This window comes from Macrosteles quadrilineatus, unplaced genomic scaffold (genome assembly GCF_028750875.1).
Source record: "Macrosteles quadrilineatus isolate MER2022 unplaced genomic scaffold, UCM_ALF_1.0 Scaffold_8__2_contigs__length_117827958, whole genome shotgun sequence".
NCBI classification, from domain to species: domain Eukaryota; kingdom Metazoa; phylum Arthropoda; class Insecta; order Hemiptera; family Cicadellidae; genus Macrosteles; species Macrosteles quadrilineatus.
This window is the reverse complement of record NW_026542601.1, coordinates 79,447,300-79,471,313: the sequence shown is the minus strand read 5'-3', so window position 1 is coordinate 79,471,313 and position 24,014 is coordinate 79,447,300. Positions and strand designations below refer to the sequence as shown.

The 24,014-nt window shown below is 35.2% G+C and overlaps 1 protein-coding gene across 1 annotated transcript in view; it reads left to right on the top strand.

The window, feature by feature from the left end:
* The window catches only part of LOC129001300 (annulin-like), a 50,427-nt gene that overhangs the window by 14,559 nt on the left and 11,854 nt on the right, over positions 1 to 24,014 (top strand). Inside the window, exons 2-7 of the mRNA XM_054428552.1 lie at positions 10,324 to 10,545; positions 13,516 to 13,643; positions 14,938 to 15,067; positions 18,003 to 18,232; positions 20,482 to 20,656; positions 21,577 to 21,715. Coding sequence (XP_054284527.1) covers positions 10,324 to 10,545; positions 13,516 to 13,643; positions 14,938 to 15,067; positions 18,003 to 18,232; positions 20,482 to 20,656; positions 21,577 to 21,715 — 1,024 coding nt within the window. The remainder of the gene's footprint in view (positions 1 to 10,323; positions 10,546 to 13,515; positions 13,644 to 14,937; positions 15,068 to 18,002; positions 18,233 to 20,481; positions 20,657 to 21,576; positions 21,716 to 24,014) is intronic.

Below are 24,014 nucleotides of genomic sequence, written 5' to 3'. Positions count from 1 at the left end.
AAAATAGATATTTTATATTATTATATTCTACATTTATCACTGAAACATAATATATAATAGATATATACTTATATGGGCATGTAACTGTTCTCTGGTGAATTATATGGTACCACTACAAAAGGGTCAAAATATAACCACCACTGGTACCCAGATAGGGTCAAGGATTAAGAGATAAGAAGTAAAATTATAATGCTTCGAACTTCAACTATAACTTCAGCTGTTCAGGTCAATTTAATTGTTAACGATTGGTGCGATGATTCGTTGCATTACTGTCAGAGACAATGAGGGGTAAAGAAAAAATAACCTCTCTTTATAAGTTTTGAGTAGTTGTTTTTGGTAATTAAAATACTGTTGCAGGTTAATTAATGCACACAACTCGCGTAAATAGTGTTAACGATACTCGTAGAAGTTTTTAAGGCACTCGCCAAGGCTTGTATTTAACATTTTCTACTCGTATCATTTACACTACCTTTACGCGATCGCCGAAACAGCTGTTGCACCAATTGTGCAGCCTGGTCAGATGATGGAAACGTTATACTACGGTACCAAATTTTTTATAAACTCTCTTCTTTTACAAACTATATTTCTCGCTACATAAATAGTCCCTCAATACTATTTTATATATATATATATGAAAATGAATCCTCAGAATCTCCATCTTTCTAAAAGTATAATATAAGTCTCAGCTTGAACTGTACTCGCCATTAATAGTTAAGGCAGCAGGAACAATGACCGCGACGCGTTTTGCGCCTTTGTTTGTGTTATGTTTATTGGATCTGAGGATTGTATAGCTGTTAAGTTATGTACCGCAATAGTTTCATCATACAGAAGTACTATTTACCTTTCGTGTACTACTCTCAAAAGTTGTCAATTAAAAAATTAATGGTTCTAAACAACAACAAAAACCATTATACTCCTGATTATACTTATCGTTTAAAAAATATAATTTTTAGTAACTTCTTGTCAATTTCAGTGAAACTACAACATAATCTATTTGAAGAATGCATTTTTCTGTACAGTTTGACGTGTCTAACGTATTCATATGACTTTTGGTTCACGAGATATAAGTTATTTTGTGCGCGGCGGCCCCCCGGGCGGCCCCCCAACTTCACCCCCTCCCCCCCATGTTATTAACCACCTAGAAATGCGACAACATCGATTTTCTTTATCTACTAGGTTCCCATAGCAACAATCAAAAGTCAAATTTCGTTACACTTTTATGCATGCTCAAACCCCCTCAGCGCCTCGACTATAAAGTTAATTTGCAACCAAAAGGTGAGTGAGCGTAGCGAACGAACTTCAACCTGGAGGCGAGTTAGCGTAGCGAACGAGCTAACCTGGAGGCGAGTTAGCGTAGCGAACGAGCTCCAACCTAAAGGCAAGTGAGCGCAGCGAACGAGCGCTAACCCAAAGGTGAGTGAGCGTAGCGAACGAACTTCAACCACGACGTGATTGAGCGATGCGAACGAGATCATCTTGAATATTAAACGTAACGGTACTTTCTTTCCATCGGTCTGTCTTAGGGGAAACCTATAACTTAGGCGATACGAAGTTCGCCGGGTCAGCTAGTATATATATATATATATATACGTCCGTGAACAGCAATATCTTACATTATTAATTTAACTTGAGTAATTTTTGTCCGATTTTGATGAAATTTGGTTTAAAGGTGTAAAGCGGGATAAACTTGAATGAGTTCGCGAACCAGCATGATCGGACCATGGGAGCGGGGCTTTACGGGGGGTTTTATGGGGTAAAAATTGGTTTTTCTCACTTTTGACCCTCAAAACACAAAATTTCCCAATTTCTCTTTAGACCTTTTTAAAGAGCTTAAAAAAATAAATAATTTAGCATATAAAAGTATTTTTGATCGATTATTGGTAATGGAGAAAATTAAAAAAGTTGTAAATTTAAAATTCCCGTGTTATTCTTATGGAGAATATTGTAAAATGTTGCAGTTTGCTTGTTTATGGATATATTTTGATCAAACTTGGCAAATTTATTTATTTTATACCAATAAGCTATCAATATCTTAAAAACAAAACACACATTATTAGTTTCCTTGTAGCAGCAAACCTAGGTACTCGTTGAACCTAATGTTATTTAAATATATTTAATTTAAAATCAATTCAGAGAAATGTAAATTCGCTTAGTCGGCAGGTTTGCTGCGGCGGGGGTATTTACTATACACGCTTATTAATAGCTTCATTTGAAAAATAGATTTCTGACACAGAATTTACAATACCTGTCCATCAAAAAGCCTCATTCTAATATTACAGATCCAAGATGGATAAAAAAAAATGTAAGCCAAGTTTAAAAATAATATAGTTTTTCAACAATGGTTAGTGGTAGTCAAAATGGCAAAAGGTATGAAAGTGACTGATTAAAAACTCTACCTTTTCATATACATCTGTATATGTCATCATTTTGACTAGTTTGAGGTTGCCAAAAGTGGGTAGAAAAAGGGATTTCCCACTGGCCCAAATATCTGTAACGATACTTCTAAAATCCCCCTATTTTATAAATGGTGGTGAATACTTATACAAATTATTTTATTCAAGGCAATTTGCAGGAGATTTTAGCACATACTGAGGTTTTTAAACAAAGTATAAATTTATGCTCAGACATGACCAACAGCTTGAGTGTTCTCAGTAAATATTTTAAATCTCATTCTTTGAAGAAACAAGCCCATAAAATTTAACATCCGCTCACACATTGGGTGAGGCAAAAGTTGTTAGTTTCAGTCAGTTTATTGCTTAGTTGGCACTTCTGTAAATGTAAACAATCTATTACAAATATTCCTGGTTATTCAATATCCATACACACTGTAACATAAGCAACTAGCTTCTCTGTAGGGCCCAAACTTATGGAACCGGTTTGAAACTTTTTGTAATATATACGATTCTATGACCAGTGTAAATTGAATTAATGCTTTCATGATTTTTCTTACAGCTTGGTATTTTAACCAAGCAAAACCACAGAGAAGGGAATATAGATTGATATTAGATGCACCTTATTTGTTGTTGTCTGAGTTCTTGCAGTTAAGATTTTTGTGTCACTCTATGCATTTAACCAGTTAGCATCTTCAGGGGTCTTCTCAATCACTTATCACTAACTCCATAGTCTATATGTGATTACTAAAAACTCATGAAGATGTCAAACAAAGGCGGCGAAATACATTGGGGGACATAAACATCTTACCTACAACAACTCAAGCAACAACAAAAGTAAATCTAATACTGTAATTCAAGTTCTTGAAAACAGGATGAAAAAGGGATACTTTTTATTCCCTTAGCTGTGGAAAAACAACAAAAAAATTACTTGTTTACAAAAAGAGTTTTTTCACAAATGTATAGCATACTGGCTAAAAGAAATATATCAAAATTGGAATTTGATCTAGTCTGAAACATATCTATATCCAAAAAGATATAGACAAAAAAGAATTAAATATAGACCGTCAACCGTGCTGCGGTTACCATAGGTTCTGGCGCACACTGCTGGGAGCGCCAACGTGCTACCTAACTACACGGCACTCCCAGCGGTGTGCGCCAGAATCTAAGGTAACCGCAGCACGGCTGACAGTCTATATCTAATTCTTTTTGTCTATGATCCTACATAGTTAATAGCGCATTGAAATTACAAGTCATGAAACACTGACTGGCTTTTCCTATTTTACTAAATGTTCGCTGTAATGATCTGTTTTTAACTATATAGTGGTTTAAATTACCTTGTTACTGTCAAAACGATCCTTTGTAGTTAGTAAGACTACAGCTGTTTCGTGCTGCGAATGGAGCACATCATCAGGTCGGAAGAATGTCAAGTAGTCCAGCAACACATAACAACACATTAGTTATTCAACACAGTTATTCAACACATAACACACGGAAACACGAAACATTTAATATTGGTCGACCAATATTAAATGTTTCGTGTTTCCGTGTGTTATGTGTTTTGTTCTCTATTTATTATTAAACTTTTGACGAACTCCACTGCGAGGAATATGAAGACTACTTGACATTCTTCCGACCTGATGATGTGCTCCATTCGCAGCACGAAACAGCTGTAGTCTTACTAACTACAAAGGATCGTTTTGACAGTAACAAGGTAATTTAAACCACTATATAGTTAATTCAGACGATCCAGAGGCCATTCCACCATGAGATCTGTTTTTATTTGATACCCTTCAACAAACGCTGGGTAAAAATGTTTTATTATGAATATAGCAACAATGATTTTTTCACCCGTAAAAACCAGAAATCTTGAAGAAAGGTGGAGTCTACTAATTACTTCTAGGGACAATGAATTTACAATCACAGTCGTAAAGATAACGTGTACAAGGTGGTACAGAGAGTATAGTAGTAAACGTGTGTGTAAACTGTACAGGTGTGCGAATCTTCTTCACAATGTGTTTAAGACTGTCCTAGTGAATGTTTGACTTATTCTAGTCAATGTTTGACTTTTTCTAGTCAATGTAAAACTAAGTGTAGAATTTTCCAAGACACATTTAAGATGTCCACCAGTGGTTGCTGTTGCACTTTTGTGAAGCGTCTCAAGAACCGTTGTTTTTCTTGCTGTGGTCGATGTGTCGGTTGTTGTTACTCCGCGACTATTGGCTGGTGGCATGACGATTCAGGGGAATATGATGTCTCAACTAGTCACCCTTTAGTCCCAAGTAAGTCTACGACTGTTGTTGGAGGTGTGTTCATGTAAATTTATTTTTGTTAAGCTAGAGGTTTGACTAATGATAAAATGTTTGGATTTCTCGTTGGGTTTAACGTAGAGATATTCCCAGGGTACTTAACATGTAACTATTATTGAAAGTTCCAATGGAAACATACATATGATCAGTAACCTATGAGAATAAATCGTTGATATATTTATTTATTTATTTATTTTTTATTCTTTCAACGGTAACACCATTTTTACATTCAAATTATACATTAAATAGGATTAATCACTATATAACAATAGCATAACTAGGTAAATGGGTATATTAAGTATATTATATTGTACGGTACAAAATTAAAAATAACTAAAGACAATAGACAACCATGCTAAAAAGTTAAGTCACTTTTAAAGTTAACATTCTCTTTTGAATCGAAAGAGTAAAATACAGGGTGAGTTTTAAATGAGTTCCCCCCCTACTTTTTTCTACATTTCTTAAGATATCAACTCCGGACCACATCAGATCATTGTAGAGTAGTAAGTACTTCATTTTGACTGGGTAAACATTTTTGGCCGCCATCTTGGATCCGCCATATTGGATACAAAGTTTTTTTTCAAATATAAAGGTAGGGTTGTGACCCATTATTTTAAACTAGAATTTTACGCTGATTACAGTGCCGCAATTAGTTTTAAAAAATCTTGATCCGTTCTAAAGTTATGAGGACTTTTTATAACTTTATTTTTAGCCCATTTTAACATTGTGCATTTACAAACTAAGGCCATAATCTCAAAATAGTACTAGATAACGATAAGTATACACCCTCATTCATTGCCGACCTATTTTCACTTGGTTATGACAGATGTAATTTTTTCGGCCGCCATCTTGGATCCGCCATTTTGAAATGTGATCAAGGTTTTTAAAAACTAATTGCGGCACTGTAATCAGCTTAAAATTTTAGTGTAAAATAATGGGTCACAACCCTACCTTTACATTTGAAAAAAAACTTTGTATCCAATATGGCGGATCCAAGATGGCGGCCAAAAATGTTTACCCAGTCAAAATGAAGTACTTACTACTCTACAATGATCTGATGTGGTCCGGAGTTGATATCTTAAGAAATGTAGAAAAAAGTAGGGGGGGAACTCATTTAAAACTCACCCTGTATGTAAAAATAATACATAGTATTCCTTATAAACTGGTCTCAAATATTAAAGAGCTTATTGGTTATTTAACAAATGTTCTCCCATTTGAAAAACCTATCTGAATTGTAATACTTACTTACTTACTTTCTTATGAAATGGCGACCATACTATGTAGGTATTTTAAGCCGTAACTGGTTATGATAAGAATTTATCAGTCACCATAGTCATGTCTAAACCTAACAGTTATAAGATCCTATGTTCAACACCTAGAAAGGTTAGTAACTTTTTGATATTTTGAAGCTGGGCCCAGTTGTCAACAGTCATTGGATTATATACCGACAAAAACTATTGTATACTGAAGTAGACATCCCATCTATATGGACCAGCTGTAGCCAATTTTTTGTTGAAAAAGAATGTAGTTGTGTAAGCCAATCACAGAATGCGCTAGTGACTAAAACTCTCTATTTTCTACCTTATTTTCTTGCTGACCAAGTTGACGAGTCATAATAGTTGCTAGCTCACAATAAGTTTGAATTGGTGAAAAAGATTGTTTATTCAACAGAAATCAGTAATTTAGATCAGTGGATCAGAACAATCTTTCGGTGGCTCACATCAACAACGGCTATTTTGCTTTAAAAACTGGCAGCAAATTTTACATGCAATGGAATGTCTAGTTGTATTAATAGTCAAAAATATTAGTAGCATTTTAATGTATTTTTAATAAAGATTCAAGTTTTGAGGAATAGCTGGATAGCAGAGGGGATATAATGCTGGACGAGGACGAGCAATTTAAAGGTTGCTGTTGATTCAATTCTGAAAAAAGTCAGAAACTTTTCGTTCAAAACGAGACCAGTGATTCCGATCATTGGGCCTTTAATATGTGGTTCAGCTTTTAATAAGTGTAGTCAGCAAAAAAGCTACACAAGAAACATATCTTACTCCATTCTACACTCATCCTTCATTCTTAAAGTATATACGTTTGCATCTTCATCTCAATCGGTAATGTAAATAATAGACCTAGCTGATCTTAGTCAGCGAAACAGCAAAAGTCATCTCACCCCATTTTTGACTCGCTCTAAATTTGTATTCAGAATAAAATATTTGATGAAAAAAAATTAAAATATTCAGCGAGTGATGATTTTAAGTGGATAAAGAAGTCAAGTGGCCAAATAAAGTACCTGTTAAGTTATGAGTACAAACCCATTCACTTATACACAGATTTATTGATTAAACTAATTAATAAACAATCTGAACCACTCAACACAGGAAGGAAGGGAATGGCTCAAACGTGAGAATGGCCCAACAATGATAAGATAAGACATGACTGGCTCAAGTTAGCACTCCTTGTCTCAGTTGTGACATAGCATGGCTCTCAATCACATCAAAGCCTGTCTGTGCTGTCCATGTCGTTATTGTAAGAGTAAGGGTTACTCGGTATGGGATGCTACTCCTTACGAAACCAACATCTCTGTACAACCTACCTCAAGTGTTACGTTTAGTGAGGATGGAAAATCTGGACAGAAACAGTTTGAGAAACAGTCTCCAAAGACCTCTGGGAGTCAGATTCAGAACTCAGGAGTACAAGATTCTAAGGAGGATTCGAAGGATTTGCCTCCACCACTACCCACAAGCCCCCCTCCCACTGAGGAGGAGGAACGTCCTTTTGTTGTGTTTTTACCTTTGAGTAAGTAATGACTGACGTTTTGCCAGAAAGCTTAAACAAAATTAAAATTGCTTCAACTTTTTAATTGTTTTCAATCCTTCATCACTAGGGTGTCTTTTTGACCTGAGCTCAAGATTCACGATTAAGTTGAGGTCAGAAAATAAGCCAGGATTGAAAAGACTTTTTGGACATTTGTGAACAATATTTTTGTCATATTGCAACATTATTTAACAAATTAAGTCAGAAAACTAATTACTTTTCATGTAAAGATCACCTCTTAACGACGTCGTCCAACTTGTTATGAATTTTGCTAATGCAAAGAAGCTGCAGTTTAGTAAGTGATTCAATCATGTATTAATACTTTATACTTTACTTACATTTATTTATACTTGTTTATTAATAATCCCAATCATTATGAACATCTAGTTTTGAATTATCAAAAATCTACAGTCATTTCTTTTCTCTGAACCGAACTAGAGACTTTCTGATCACAAGGCGGGCACCATAACCTTCAGCTACCGAACTGTAATACTGGATGAATAAAGGAACAAATCCAAAATAAATATATAATGTATAAATAGATTATGTGCACTACCAACATGAATTTTTTTTTATTAATGTCATATTTATTTTACAACATTTTAATATACGAAACGAAATAATACTCTAAGGAGGATTCCAAGGACTTTCCTCCAGCACTACCAACAAGCCCCCATTCCTGCGAGGACAACGGTTTAAAATTTAAAATAGTTGAAATAAATTCAATAGTAATATGAAACATTTGTCAAACAAATACAAAATTCCGAAATAGGGAGCTAATTACATATTGGTATTCCAAACAATAGGAGTATAAATGTAGACCACGTTATCAGGGCTTATTGTTAAGGTACTGTGTCATAACAGTGTCAGTAAGGTAGATAGCCTTGAGGTTGATATCAATGCCTCTGTGATTGCGGCCGTGAGTCACTGGCTGTTCTTGACACTGGTCTGGTTTGTCGCATCAAGCTATCAATGTTTAACTAATATTTATTTTCAGATGAACACATTTGCTTTAACACGTTGTCTACCAGTCGTCACACTCTGTATGAGTTGTCTTGTATCACCTGTAGTGAATGGGATAAAGAAACTCTTCTTTAAAATGTTGTCCTAGGTTCTGTTTACCAATCCAATAGAAAATACTCAAAATGTTTGACCACACGTGAATTCTATAAAATGCAGCTGTTATCATTGTTAAGGAAGGTCATGTCATATTGGAGCAAATGTTATGTACAATGATTCCTGTGATCTGTTTTTTTTTCACATCACAATAATTCTTGTACTGTCTAATTTAAGATAACAAATGTAGACAATCAAATAAGTGTAGAAGGGATGTTTGGGGAGCTGGATGGAATAATGTCAGTAGGTACGGGAATGATGACAATAATAATTTGATGTAAAAATGTGACAATCAACCTTTTACTTTCCCTTCAATCTTTTTTTTTCTTTTTTTTCCTGACCCCCTTCGGAAGTTAAATGACAACCACTAAAGATGATGCCTCTTCAAAAGTTTCACCTAATTAAGCTTAGATTATTAAGTTGTATCCAGCAGTAGTGGGAGGGACAAAAAGTATGATCTTGAGTTAGTTTACCTTTGTTGCATTCTGTATGATTCTTATCCTTAATAATACCACATGGACTTCAAGATTTTGGTCTCATTTCAGACCAAGTAGAACTTCAGTTTAATTATGTATATTACTAGCAGAGTACCTGTCCTTCGTACGGGGTTGGTTGGCGTATAAGTATAAAATGCTTATTGCAGTTATAGGTACTTGTGCTTGCTTTACGTTTGCAATGGGGGAGGAAACGGTTTAATAAAAATTAGGTTCTTTTAATTTACGGTATGCTATAGTATAGCACATGTACCACAGCCATAATGTTGACCAACAACAATGTTGACTTGACCCAAACAATAAAAAAATAAATTACGGTATTAAAAATTCACAAAATATCATGAAATTAAAAACATAGTCTAAACATAACTGCAAACAATCCTACTTTGACAGTTCTCATTGTGTATCACAGTTATTGTATTAAGTCAAATTATATTAGCTGTTTTCATAAAAATGCAAACAAAAAATAATATAGTGCTGCATCCTGTTGGTAAATCACATAACTTTTTAATGCCTTTGGATATCATAGAACCAATTGTTTTAGTTGAAACAGCTGACAAAATTCTTCAATTCACTTTATATATGAATACTCATAAGTTAACATGCGGAACTACAGATCCACTGGGGCAGAGCCCGAAAGGATTGTTGAGATAAGAATATGCCTTTATGTTAATTGGGAATGTGAGCTATCATCATGCCAAATTTCAGCCCAATCCGTCTAGTAGTTAATGCGTGATTGAGCTTCAAACAAACAAACACACAAACTTTCACATTTATAATACTATAGGTCGGCCGCTTAGAAAACGACCTCCTCGTAGCATTGGTGCAAAAGAGAGATACCGAGCTGTGGCAGTGAGACAGATTATGGCTCTTCCCCCACTCCGCTGCCGCCCCAACCTTCCCGAACACACGCCCCTTAAATTCAACTAAAATATTAATAGCAATTAAATTATACAGCTGATCAAAATGTAAACAAATACGCGGAGAGGGGGAACATACCCTCCCTCGCCGTTACCTCCCCTGCATGCGCTAAAAATTTAGCGCAGGTCGCTTTCTAACCGGCCGACCTATAGTAAGATTATTTCCTCAAATGTTTTTTACAAGTTTCTTTATGGTGCAAAGGCATAACAGTTAACCTTATGACCCTTCTGTATGATACAGAGCTATTACAACATCATTCATTCGTTATATTCTTGTTCTCAGAGCCGCCCAGCTCAGAAGCAGAGGTGTTGAAGGTGAGAGAAGTAGACATGTGCTTCAACACCAACGGCGCAGATCACCACACTTACCGCTACGAGCTGATGACTCGTCCTGTCAACCCGCAGTTGGTCGTCAGGCGAGGACAATCCTTCCAGGTGGACCTGGTTCTGAGTCGGGCATACAATCCTGCCATTGACGCCATATCTTTTGTCTTCACTGTCGCAGGTGAGTCTAATGGCATAGGAAGTCCTAGACACAGTGACACAGAAGAATATCATTTGAAGTTGACACCAATGTTTACACCATACAAATGAAGTAATAGATGCTTCCATATTGTAAACACTCAAATTTGACATTGTAGATTAGCCAGAATCGCTGAAATTTTATATAATAAATAGGTAATATTACGTTGTGTATCGCCAAGTGATTCCATAGAGTTGTTGAACTACCATAGCTTCAAAGCTCTTGATGGCTTCATTTTCAAGTTTCACGGTCATTATAAAGCATGGCCAATCTGTGCTGTAAATCATTCCTTGTTGAAGAAGATTGACCATGCTTAATGTTCGTGGGAACTTAAACATGAATCATTAAGTGCTTCGAATCCATGGTAGTTCAACTAGCGTTGTAGGTTTGTAGCAATATATTAGCATAGACTAACCAACACAAGGAGACTTCTCATCCCATTGTAAATTTTGAAGCACGTTTTACGTGTCTAGTTCATGTATGTGACACAAAGGCGCTAGTGTCGATGAAACTTTGTTTCCATTATTTTAGGGTTAATTTCTTGATTTGTGCTTTACTGTTTGGTTATATAACTAGGGGACAAGTTATTGTTTATGATTAGATCGTATTATTTGGTTAAACGAGGTTTTAATTGGCTGTAATAACGGGAAACAAATTGTAAACAAAACACGACCTCTACATAAACCGTACAGAACTAACAATAAAATTGTCTTCAGCTGTTCCAAAAGGATGAGAAATCTACTAAGGGAGTATGTTTTATCTATGATATTAGGTAACATAACTTCTTGATTGACAGTATTTCACAAGTTATAGTTACAAAATGATTTTTCTAATGCTACTTATTATAACTAGTAGTAAATTCTGCCAAGGTTGAGCAGCTGAGTGAAATATCTTCCATATTGCAGATACATTATAACTTAGAGCACAGTGAGGTACAAGGACTTAAGTAAAACCAGTAGATTTACAAAAATAAGAAAAACTTCACTCTGGCTCAAGAAACACAAAAATAATCACTAAAATTAAATATTTTTTGTCACTGACAGCATTTTTCTACCAAGATAGATTCGAGTTAGAGAAATCTCCAGTAGAGATAAATAAAGAAATGAATCTTTATATAGTCTGGGAAGTCTGGTAAAGTAAGACACATTCTCCATGATTTCCTTGCACATTTAGTTCCAGACTCTCTTACTCAAACCAGAAAGGGAAAAAGTACAAAGAAATTATCACAAAATTTGTCTGAAAATGTATAGGTGTACGGTACTAAACCTAGAGAGGAGGACTACTAAACCTCTTAATGTAATATGATTTTTAGTCAACGTTTATTTTTATATTCGTACACAGGTCGTGTGTAGGGGTGTAGGTTACATTACTAAGAGAGTCTCTAGGAACTTGTTTTTTGAATGTTTATAATTTGATGCAGTTGTTTTCACAACTATTGAGTTTCCTGATCCTGGCTAAAAATCCATTGAACTTGATCAGTACCAAAGTGAGGCTGCACTTAAGTATCCGTCCTACACTCATTCGAATGCAGAATATCGATAAATTATTCGATAAACCGATTATTTCTTTCTTGATGTATTAAATTAAATAATCGATATAGGTATCTTTAATACTTTAATACTTTCTTAGGCGACCATACAAAGTTAGGTATTTTAAGCCAAGTATGAATGGAGATGAGTGTAGGATGAATGGCGCGATCTTGTAGTCTTGTTAGTGACTAAGGCCGACATTCCTTAGACAAAGCTGTTAATTAATAGCCCATATAGCTATTGGCAACTAAGGGACCTACAGTTTATAGTGGAACCCGAACCACATTTTTACCTTGGTATATATACGAATTGGTCTAATCATCAGGATAGTATTGCGGATAGTCGTAGTACTCACTCGTGCGGACATTAATCCACACCAGGGAGTATCGCATCCACAGTGCATGCCTATAAATATCCACAATTCGTGACCTCCTAGTAGCTGGATTACAGGACGACGCCACCCGTCCCAGTCGATATTCATTCGAATGAGTGTAGGACGGATACTAAAGTGCAGCCCCAAAGTGGATAACAGAATCCTAATTGTTTACTCCCTTCCAACCAACATGAATATAACTTCTTATGACATAGGTAGTATATCAATTTCAATGTGTGTCTGTTCTTATAAAAACACCAGTCTTCCAAAAGTAGCATAATAAACAGTGACTCAAATTGCCTTGTTACAAATAAATTATTAAACTTTGGAAACCAAACCCTCATAAACAAACAATATAAAAGAACAAAAACTAACTGTGGTCATGTACTCTGATTTAGAAATAACATAACCATTAACACGTTTGTTATGAGTTGTTTATGCAAAACAATCAAGTCAACTGAAATCCACAAAAGCAAAACATGTAGCTGCCATAAATACTATTCTTGCTCTTGCAGCTGTACCACAAACTGCGTATACACAATAAACCACAGAGACTTGTCTGGGACTAAACAGTTCTATTAATGAATACTGTATGAATATGGCTACGCATAGAGTACTATAAGAAATTCTAAATCTACCTATAGCACTGCATGTATGCATTATGTACTATAAAGTAAATTTTTTATTCAAGAAATTTTGCAGATTCAGGGACTATCGACATTATATTTTCTCCTTTAGTTTCTAAACTATGATAGTTAAATTCAGCAATTAATATATTTGAAAAAAGTCCTTTCAATTCAGCTGGTATTACAGTATTATCAGTTGAGATGAGGGCACAACCTAGAAACATATTTTAACCACAATATTAGTGAAGATTGAGCGAATTTTTGACTGAGCAGCACAAATTCCCATCTGCTCAATTTGTCTGTGTTAATTTTGATTCTAGTTTTAGAATTTATAGGCTTTCGGAATGTGCTGTCCACTTGTATCAATATAGTAATAGTAACAACATTGTATAGCTTGTTGGTAATTTTTATAATATCTGTTCAGAGACAGATAAGCCCAGCTACGGCCATGGGACGCTGATGGTGGTTCCCTTGTTAGCCAAAGGATCTTCAACAGGAGAGAGCTGGACGGCTGTCCTGCAGAGGTCCTCAGAAAATGTGATAACCGTGCATGTAAGTATATTGTTCTTTCTTGATTTTTTTTGTAAGAATTTGAAGTATGTAAGAAGAGAGTAATATATATTTGAACGTTTTAAAATAACTCCAAGCACTACCTTATATAATTAAGGGTAGTCTTTATCTTTTTATCACCGAGTGATGATGTATTTGTATTCAAGATGTCTTTATTATTATTAGTCTTAGGAAAAAGAGTAAGTTAGCAATCTATATAATTAATACGCTACATGAAACTTTGTCGGTTGAACTCCTCCGCCATTTCTTAACCGATTTTATCCATTGACGTCTCATTGGAAAGAGCGTGTCGCGTAGATTTGCAAACTGACCATACATTTTTGAAAAAGTCCCTTGGGCTCTGCCCCAGTGGCTGTTAAAGTTCCCATGTTATCCTTATGAAGAACATAATTGTTTACATTTTGATCAGCTGTATATTTTAATTGCTGTTATTTTTCATTTCAAAGTCTTTTAAACTCATCGGAAATTATGATGACTTTTATTTGTTTTTAAATAACTACTTTACTTCTTTGCAATTGCTCGATTTCGAGCAACGTGTTTACTAGTAACAGTATAGTTTTGCTTAACTTTATGTGTGATGAAACATAAAAAATATTTATCACGTTTTATACTTGTATGGTACTATTTAACCCATAAATCAAAGCTTTGTTATACAATTGACATTGGATACTATGGAATAGACATATCATCTATGTAGACCAGCTGTTGCCAATTTTAAATAAAAAAGAACAGAGTCAGTCACCGATTGTGCTATTGTCTAAAATTGTATTTTTTACCTCTTATTCGATACTTACCAGGTGAATTTGCTACAGTTCACAAGTCATTCAATTAGGAATTAACATCCTTGTACTGTAATCATACTTTCCTAAAATAACATGATTTTTATATGATTTGATTAAGTACGGTAAAGGTTGTTTCTGACAGAAATTAGTAATTTGAGAGCGCGGTATATCAGTGGCTCACATGAATTAAGTAATTAAGACGATTTTGATAAACAAACTGGTGACAGCTTTAACATATATGGGAATGAAATCAATTGCATCAAATCAATAGTCAGAGGTGATTCTATACAAATAGTTTGGTTGAGTACAACAAGTACAGCTCTATTTGTAAAACAATAGTAAATAGTTGGGAAACGATCCTGAATAGAGACAATAATATTATCTGGATATTTAGACTATATGAAAGAATTTTAATATTTGAATCACCAAAAGCTAAATAAAGTTGAAATCGCCATACCTATAACTTCTTAAATTAATTAGGTAATTTGTTTCAGATCACACCGTCTGCCACATGTATCGTTAGTGCCTGGAAGATGGACATCGACACAAAACTGTTGAATGACGGAGCGATCAGTTACAGCTGCAAGACCAAAATTTACATTTTGTTCAACCCCTGGTGTAAAAGTAAGTTTAAAAGATCTTTACAATTATAAAATCCTTGTTACACTACATATTTAACTTCAATATACCCAATCATTTGTTTAAGAACTGAGTAAAACAAGTTGTTGCACAGTTCCACCAACCTACTGGTCTTGACTACTGTCTGATCACTCTTCCGATTAATGGTACTCCATTAAATACTTATAAAGTAGATTTTTGTTTTTCAAATCGGTTTGGTTCAGACTTTTGGGCTTGGGTTTGGACACCTAACTGGTGTTGACTCACATTTTCATGAAGAATTGTTGCTTGTCCATAAAATCAAGTGAACTAAACAAGTCGTAACTAGTTGGTATGTCAAGCACCATTGTTCTATATTTAGTACAGCTCTGAAGTACCGTAGTGTAATTTAGGGTTTTAATATGTATCCATCTTTTTGCATAGCTTCATCTGTCAGTTCAACCTATTTTTGTTTTGGACAAGGTTCTGGTAGATTGAGTTAGAGAGGAGTCTGCTGGAAGCTTTGTTGGTTTGCTAAACGAAACCAACTCTCTTTAAAAAATCTTGAGGTTTTAGTACCATGAATTATTCACTCACTGTGACTTTCTGCGAGTTTGAAATCTTGCTACTACTGTCCTGCTATAATCTGTTCAAAAATTTTAGGCAGTTTAAGAAGAAGCAATTCCGTCCCCGACCTAATTCTAACTATGAAACAACAGCTGAGAGCTGATCAGCTGATCAGCTGATATACAGGGTGTTCATTTGAAAACTTTCCATATCTGTTGTGTGTAAAGGTAAGGCTTTTAACACTTGTTTGTTCTCATTTCCCCCTAATTTGGACATGCCAAATCCAATAAAATTATTTTCAATTTTGAAAAATGCCCCAAAAGGGCCCAATTTGGGGGGTAGGGGTGCTATTTGAGAAATTTTCAAATGTAAACATGGGTTGTGTGATACATCAATTTAAAGGTCTAATCACCCCGATCATTTTGGTGCAAAAAAAGTTTAATTATCTTTAACCGTATTTACAGGGTGGGTCAAAACGTTTTAAAAAAGGACTTTGAAGTTAAGTACCGTATTACCCTAACTACTGAACGGAACAGCGCCAAATTTCTTTCCAAGCTTATTCTTGAGCTACTCTTTAAGATAACTTGTAGTAAGGGCATTTTCCAAGTTATTTTCTAATTTTTAAAAAATCTCAAATTTTAAGAATAAAAGAAAGCTGAAAACTAAAAATTCTTAAATAGCAAGGTATAACAAATTTCATACCACGTGAAAGGTCCTTTTTTAACAAACATTTTACGTATTTAAGTTTTCTTTCTATCTCTTACCATTTAAAAATTGCAGTGGAAAAACATAATTTTCCATGGTAAAATTATAACTAGTTTTCTAATAAAACACATTGCACTTTGTTCAACGATGTAGTAGGATTCATAACAAATTGATCGACTACTTTTACGTGTGTCAGAATTCATCTTGGACCCTTCATCCTGTTCTTTTCTCATTGGTAACTGAGCCAGTTTCAGAAAACTTCCTAACTAAATCATTTACAGCCATATGACTCAAGGCTATGCCTGGATATCTATTGTTAAACACTTTGCAGTTATCCTGGAACACTTTTGTTATGACCAATAAGTAAAATAAAGTATATTTTTTTAAGTTTACACCATATTTGATTAGGTACTACAGGAAATGGTACTTTTGAAATTAGTACTACCATTGACTAGTCAATGGTACTACAGAAAGCGGCCCACGCTTGGGTTTTTCTCATCAGCTATAAAACTTGTTTCTCACAAAGTAAAACGTAATGACTTGTTTGCCTGTCTGTCTAAAAATAATTATGAATTGTTTCCTTCAGTTATTGCACCATTTAATGTGTCTAGAGACGAATTTTGGCTGTTTTATTAGAAAACTAGTTACAATTTTACCACAGAAAATTATGTTTTTCTACTGCAATTTTTAAACGGTAAGAGATAGAAAGAAAACTTAAATACGTAAAATGTTTGTTAAAAAAGTACCTTTCACGTGGTATGAAATTTGTTATACCTTGCTATTTAAGAATTTTGAGTTTTCAGCTTTCTTTTATTCTTAAAACTTGAGATTTTTTAAAAATTAGAAAATAACTTGGAAAATGCCCTTACTACAAGTTATCTTAAAGAGTAGCTCAAGAATAAGCTTGGAAAGAAATTTGGCGCTGTTCCGTTCAGTAGTTAGGGTAATACGGTACTTAACTTCAAAGTCCTTTTTTAAAACGTTTTGACCCACCCTGTAAATACGGTTAAAGATAATTAAACTTTTTTTGCACCAAAATGATCGGGGTGATTAGACCTTTAAATTGATGTATCACACAACCCATGTTTACATTTGAAAATTTCTCAAAAAGCACCCCTACCCCCCAAATTGGGCCCTTTTGGGGCATTTTTCAAAATTGAAAATAATTTTATTGGATTTGGCATGTCCAAATTAGGGGGAAATGAGAACAAACAAGTGTTAAAAGCCTTACCTTTGCACACAACAGATATGGAAAGTTTTCAAATGAACACCCTGTATACATTAAGCTAAAAAATAGTGGGGGGGGAACCTAGGAAACCTTCCCCTTAAACTACCTAAATTCTGTGAACAGACACCAATGAATACTAAACCAATAAGCGCAATGCCTTTTGTTAAAAACTCAGTCTGGGAATATTTGACTTACGGATAGTTCCTGGCTGCTAGGTAGACTATCGCAAGCTGAGTAAGAGAGAGTGGGACAAAGAATCGGCTTTTAGAGAGAGATAGAGTAGCGCGCCACCGCACAGGCGATCTCAGCGTCGGCCGCGCGAAGCTCATTTCGGTGGCAAAATCCATTCTTACTATCCATTCTGACGGTGGTCGGTCTGACTATTTTCCATAAGTATTTTGCTTCTTAAAGTGTTTGTATTCATTGATAACATCCAGTTGATACTCTTGCGACTGTTTACAGAGGACCAAGTGTACATGAAGGAGGAGGATCGTCGCAAGGAGTATGTCAAGATGGACACCGGGCTCATCTGGCGAGGCAGTCACAACCAGCTGCGGCCTTGTCCGTGGAACTTTGCCCAGTTTGAGAAAGACATCCTGGACTGTTCTCTCTACCTGGTGACTAAGATAGGCAAAGTCCCTCTGTCCAGTTGCAACGACCCTGTCAGGATATCTAGAGCACTGAGTGCAGCTGTGAGTATAAACAGTTGAGAGGGAGAATTCATATTGGCTCCTTTTCATGAATCTTTGTTGTTTGAGTGTTACAAGCTACAGTAAAATATGTTGCTTAGCTAAGTGGTTTTAGTACTCTCCTACAAATTGGAAGATTTAATCATTTTATCACGAGAAAGGTCTTTTAGTGGACCTAGCTGTAAGATCGATGACATCTATACTTATTTAATACGCAAGCAGGTTTTTTGTGACAATTACTCCTCCGAAACTACTGAACCGATTGACATGTTTTTGGGGTCATTGGAAAGGGCGTAACGTGAAGTTGTGCAGGAAACTTTCTTTTTAGGGAAATAATTAGAGAGTGAGGCCTGGTGGCCCTTTAAAGTTTCGTATTTCTCCATAAGAGTAACATGGGAAACAAACATTGTTATCAAACTACAGCTGTTGTCAGAAATGCTGTTCTGCTCACTGAGCTAAAATTATAACTGGAGGTAGCACTGCCATGGCAGAAGTCTGTCAAAAGCGTGTCGCTGATTTTGTTAGGTTGGTATAGCAGTAAGTTTTCTTATCATAGCAATGACATGGCTTCTTATAACTAGGTTGGTATAGCAGTGAGTATTTTTGTCATACTTGAATACTTTTAATACTTTAATAATTTTCTTTGAAATGGCGACCATACAAAGTAGGTATTTTAAGCCAAGTATAATAATAGTTATAGCAATAATATGGCTTCTTATGACACCAGACTCACGCAAACATGGCGGCTGGCGACACGCATCTTTGACATTCAGTGCTACCTCCAGTTAGAATTATAGCTCAGTGGTTCTGCTATTTAATTTAATTTGTTTACCAAGAGAATTGTTTCTTGGTGCCATGTGGTCAATGAATTATACTTTTGCATATATTTTAAATGCTATACACTATATAAAGTTATAGTAGGTACTGTAATACATTAAGAGATCTTAATTTAAATAATCAATAAGCAGAATTGAGCTTTTGCCTATATTTTTCCTGATAAGTGTGTGTATCCTGTGGTAAGTGTGTTGTATCTGTTTCCCATAGTATAATGTATCTTAAAGTAAAGCCGAATTTTTCTTTTCTGCATTCTCACCCCGTAGCGAAGCACGGGCAGAGCAACTAGTTTTAATAAATGTCCCTTGACTAATCTTTTTCCTGCAGTTACTTGACAAATTGTGCTTCCTTCCAGTGGATTGGGTGGAAGACGACAACATTAGTGCGTTTAATAAGGAATGCACACAATATGAGTATAGAGGAGGACATAGATTTTCTTTATATTAATTTAAAAATTGACATATATTGTGTTGAAATACATTACGACAAGAGGGACTTGTAACTTAAAAATATTAATAGAGAAATAAAAAATATACCAGTTTCAGATGTTTCATCAGTATTGATCAAAGCTACGAAATACAGCTAATTAAATTGTAATCTTACCTTTGACTCCATTCAGGTTCAAATACATAACATTGTCTGTCTGTCTCAATGTAATAGTTTACTGATGCTAAGATAACATATGTACAGACCCAGTTATTGTCAATTATCACAATTATATACGATGGGGACGCCACTATGTGCGTATTTTAACCCAAATATGAGTGAAGGATGGGTGTAGGATGAGTGGCGCGATCTTGTAGTCTTGTTAGTGACTCCGACATGTTCCTTAGAACAAAAAAAAAAATTGGGAACTTGTCAGATTTTTAAAAATTTTCATTAGTTCTTGGTTGTATGCAGACCTCATGTTTTTAGTTTTCTGCTTCGTTTCTTGTTACCCTTATCCATCCTTAACCATTATCTTTTACAAGGTTGTCAATTGCTGTTTGTCACATTTGTTTGTTTTTGCAAGTTGGGCTTGCGAGATTCCACAAACATTCTTCATTAACGATACAACTCAACAAACTTTATGTTCCATCTTCTGTCCACTTCATGTTAAAATTTTATTTATATAAACTTTAAATTATCCAAAAGACGTACAATACTGATGAAATGCGACTTGAGACAGCAGACTGAGGGTGGTGGGGGAAGAGAAAGTGCTCAAAATTGGTCGAGTGGCTGTCCACCGGCTGAAACTACTCGACTCGCCTGTCATTAGACTAGTTAAATTGTCTACACTGGTCAAGTTCACTGTAGAGTGCCAACTCGCCATTCTAACCGCCCTTCTACTCTAACTCGATCAATGTAAACAAGGCTTAAAAATGGTGTGAAGGGAGACATGGTGTTAGAGAGGTCTCATGTTACCAATTTACACTCAGGTCAACTCACCCGATGACAACGGAGCCCTGATGGGCAACTGGACTGCCGAGTTTGACGGGGGAACTCCTCCCACCAAGTGGGTGGGCAGTGTCCGGATCTTGCAGAAGTTTTACAGCTCCAAGAAACCTGTCAAGTACGGCCAATGCTGGGTGTTTGCTGGAGTCCTCACCACAGGTAACTTAAATTTGGTAAAATATCGTACTTTTAAATATCTATGTAATATAATAGACAAACAGAATTAATATAGACCGTCAGCTGTGCTGCGGTTGGCATAAGTTCCGGTGTCCACCGCTAGGTTTGTTGTGCAGTTACGGTGCACACCGCATTTTATTTATTAAATACTTCTGTTTTTCCTGACCTACGCTCAGGAAAAACCTTTGAATGGTAAAATAAACTCCATCATCTGTAAAACATATGTGTGAGAGTTGGGAATAGTCATCGATAGAAGGTAATAAATTTAAATTGAAATTTATTTCACAAAAGAAACATTTTAAAGCTAGATATAGTACTGATTTATATTTCAAACTTAGATTTACAGTTAAATATGGATTTACATGATTACTGGTACTGAAGCTACATGAGCGGTTGTAAAGTAAGGGCTGTTTTGGGGTATAAATCCGTAGTTTGATTGTGAGCCTCACCACTTACTGCCGTAAATTGAGAACAGGTTGGGGCAATTTGTAGCTGACATGTACTGTGTGTTTTAGAATTTTTTCAAACCATCGAATCTCCCGTCGCGTGTGAGATAAGTGAAGTGAAAAATGTTAAACACATAGCGAAGGGCATATACCAGCTACAGAGCTGCAAATTGCGCCAACCTGTTCACAAATGAGTAACTGGCGAGAAGCCTCGTTCCAACATACAAGCTAACTTCGGATTCATACGCAAAAACAGCCCTTACTTAAAAAACCGAAACCGCCCTTGTAGATTTAGTCTATGTCTACGATCCAAAACAAAATACATTATGTAATGATTCAGGCTATTATAATGTCAAATAAATAATTTGTTTTCTCCCAGCCTTTTTTGGAACCTATATTTTACAATATATATGTCCTGCTCTTGCTATGTTTAAATGGTATGTTTGTTTCCCTCAGTTTGTAGAGCTCTTGGCATCCCCTCCAGACCTATCACCACCTACTCCTCAGCCCATGACACGCAAAACAGTTTGACAGTAGACTACTTTGTGGACGAGAAAGGTGACATCATGGAAGAGCTAACCAGTGACTCTATTTGGTAAGTTTATGCTTCTGAATTTAATTTGTTGTACTAGTAATAATGAAATCACCTCAATTAAAGCTGTTGTTGTATTAACTTTTGTTCAACTTTATATTATGCCTGTGACTTTTTCATGGGATAATTTAAAGGGATTCACAAGAATTTAAAAAGGACTTGAAATAATGTTAGATCACTGACAATATCCATAACCAAAAGATTTTTAGTAACAGGTATACAAATGGAATCATAATGTTGGTCAATTACAGGCAAGCTTCTCAACATTAAATATAGTGTATTCTAAATGATTATAGACTGACTAATGTCATGTAATACTGTCACAAAACATTCAACTTCAAACATTTATTCTCTGATAACAGAAGAATAGTCGGCGGGCAAACTGTATTCCGTGGGATTTTTTGTGAAGGGAATGTGTGACTGTGTGGAATCTCTTTGTTATATGTCACATAATGGTGTAGTACCGGGTGTTTACCCTCAAATTGCGGGGTTTGGTTTTTATGACGTCTTAAATCCAAGATGGCCGCCATGTGTGACATCTATTTGTTAAATTAATAATAACTCTTTCCAGAGTAAAATAATCAAATTTTAATTTAGACCATTGAGTTCAGCTCAAAAAATCAAACAATTTGGTGTTTTGAATCATTGCTCTATGACCATTGGTTACAGAGATATTGAAGGTGGAAAACACAGAACATTGGCCCCAAGCAAGACCCCACTACCCCCATGTTATCCTTATGGGGAAAAAATAAAATTGTATATCTAGCTTATTACTCAGCATATCTTAATAATAATTGGTATATGGCTTCATTTAGTAGAGATATACTTGATTATGGCCTAAAATCCCCCATTTTTACATTTCTGTGGCAGCAAACCTGCATACTCACTTCCCATGTTATTCTTATGGAAAATTTTGTGCATGCTTGTTTATGAACATACGTGTTGAGAAATGTTAATGTGTGGCCCCATTTTAATTATTTATTGAAGCATTTGCAATTCGTTGAGTATACAGGTCTGCTTCTACGGGGGTATTGTAACTATAAACAAATTACAGGTATTAGAAAATAAAATAAATTAGACCATAGTTGTGAGGCATATGTAATTTTGTAGGATTTTGAATTAAGCAATTGTATGATTGTTGGCAATAGATAGGTAATGACATGTCTGAAAGTGTGGCCAAGCTGGTGTTTTCGGCCGCCATCTTGGATCCGCCATATTGGATATTAATAACTTTTTTTATGCAATGCTAGTGTTGTGACACATCATTATGAACTAGATTTTCACGCTGATTTCAATGCTGAAATATGTTTTAAATATCTTTTGTCGTTTGGAAGAGATATTCAAATAAAAACTCTCCTTTATACATTTCTTACGGACGTTTCGTAAGGTCATCAGTGTTACAATTTTTAGACGTGGAACCTCTTATATGCCTTATATGTCTTTATATGCCTCATCACACATAATTTACTTTGTACTGACACCAAACAAATGTTGTAACCCTGATGACCAGCCCTGCATGTCTTTAATTGCTTTAACCAAAGACAAATTTCAAAATAAAAATAATTATTAATAATAAATAAAGGTCCATGATTAATTTTCAATTAGTCAGATTTCATTTAGTGATTAATCAAATTTTAAACCAACCATTTACTGAGTAATTTGAGACTAGAATGAACCCTTTGACGTATTAACAACCCGAGATATAAATATTTTAATAAAAACGGATTTGGAAAACGTTAAATTTAATATTGTGTTGTGGTTCATAGCTCAACTCTAACTCGTCCGATTTTAATGATCGATAGCTTAAATAAAAGATCTTACATCACTAAATACTTTAATAATAGAACGAATTACAAGCAATAATAAGAACTGGATATATGAGAAAAATAATCTGAAAAATAATCAAAGTACGAAACGTCCGTAAGAAATGTATGGGGGGGGGGGAGTTTTCTTTTCAATATATCTTCGAAACGAAAAACTATATTTACAAACGGTTTTCGGAATTGGAATTAGCGTAAACATCTAGTTAATGAGTCACAACACCAGCATTAGATTTAAAAATTTGTATTAGTATCCAACATGGTGGATCCAAGACGGCGGGCCAAAAACACTAGCTAGGTCACACTTTCAGACAAAACACCCGGTAGTACACGATTCTATATGTCATTACCTATCTATCACCACCACTCATACAATAATTGCTTAATTCAAAATCACAAGAAATTACATATGACCCATAACTATAGTCTATTTTATTTTATACCTATCATTTGTGAGATTTGTTTATTGCTACAATACCCCC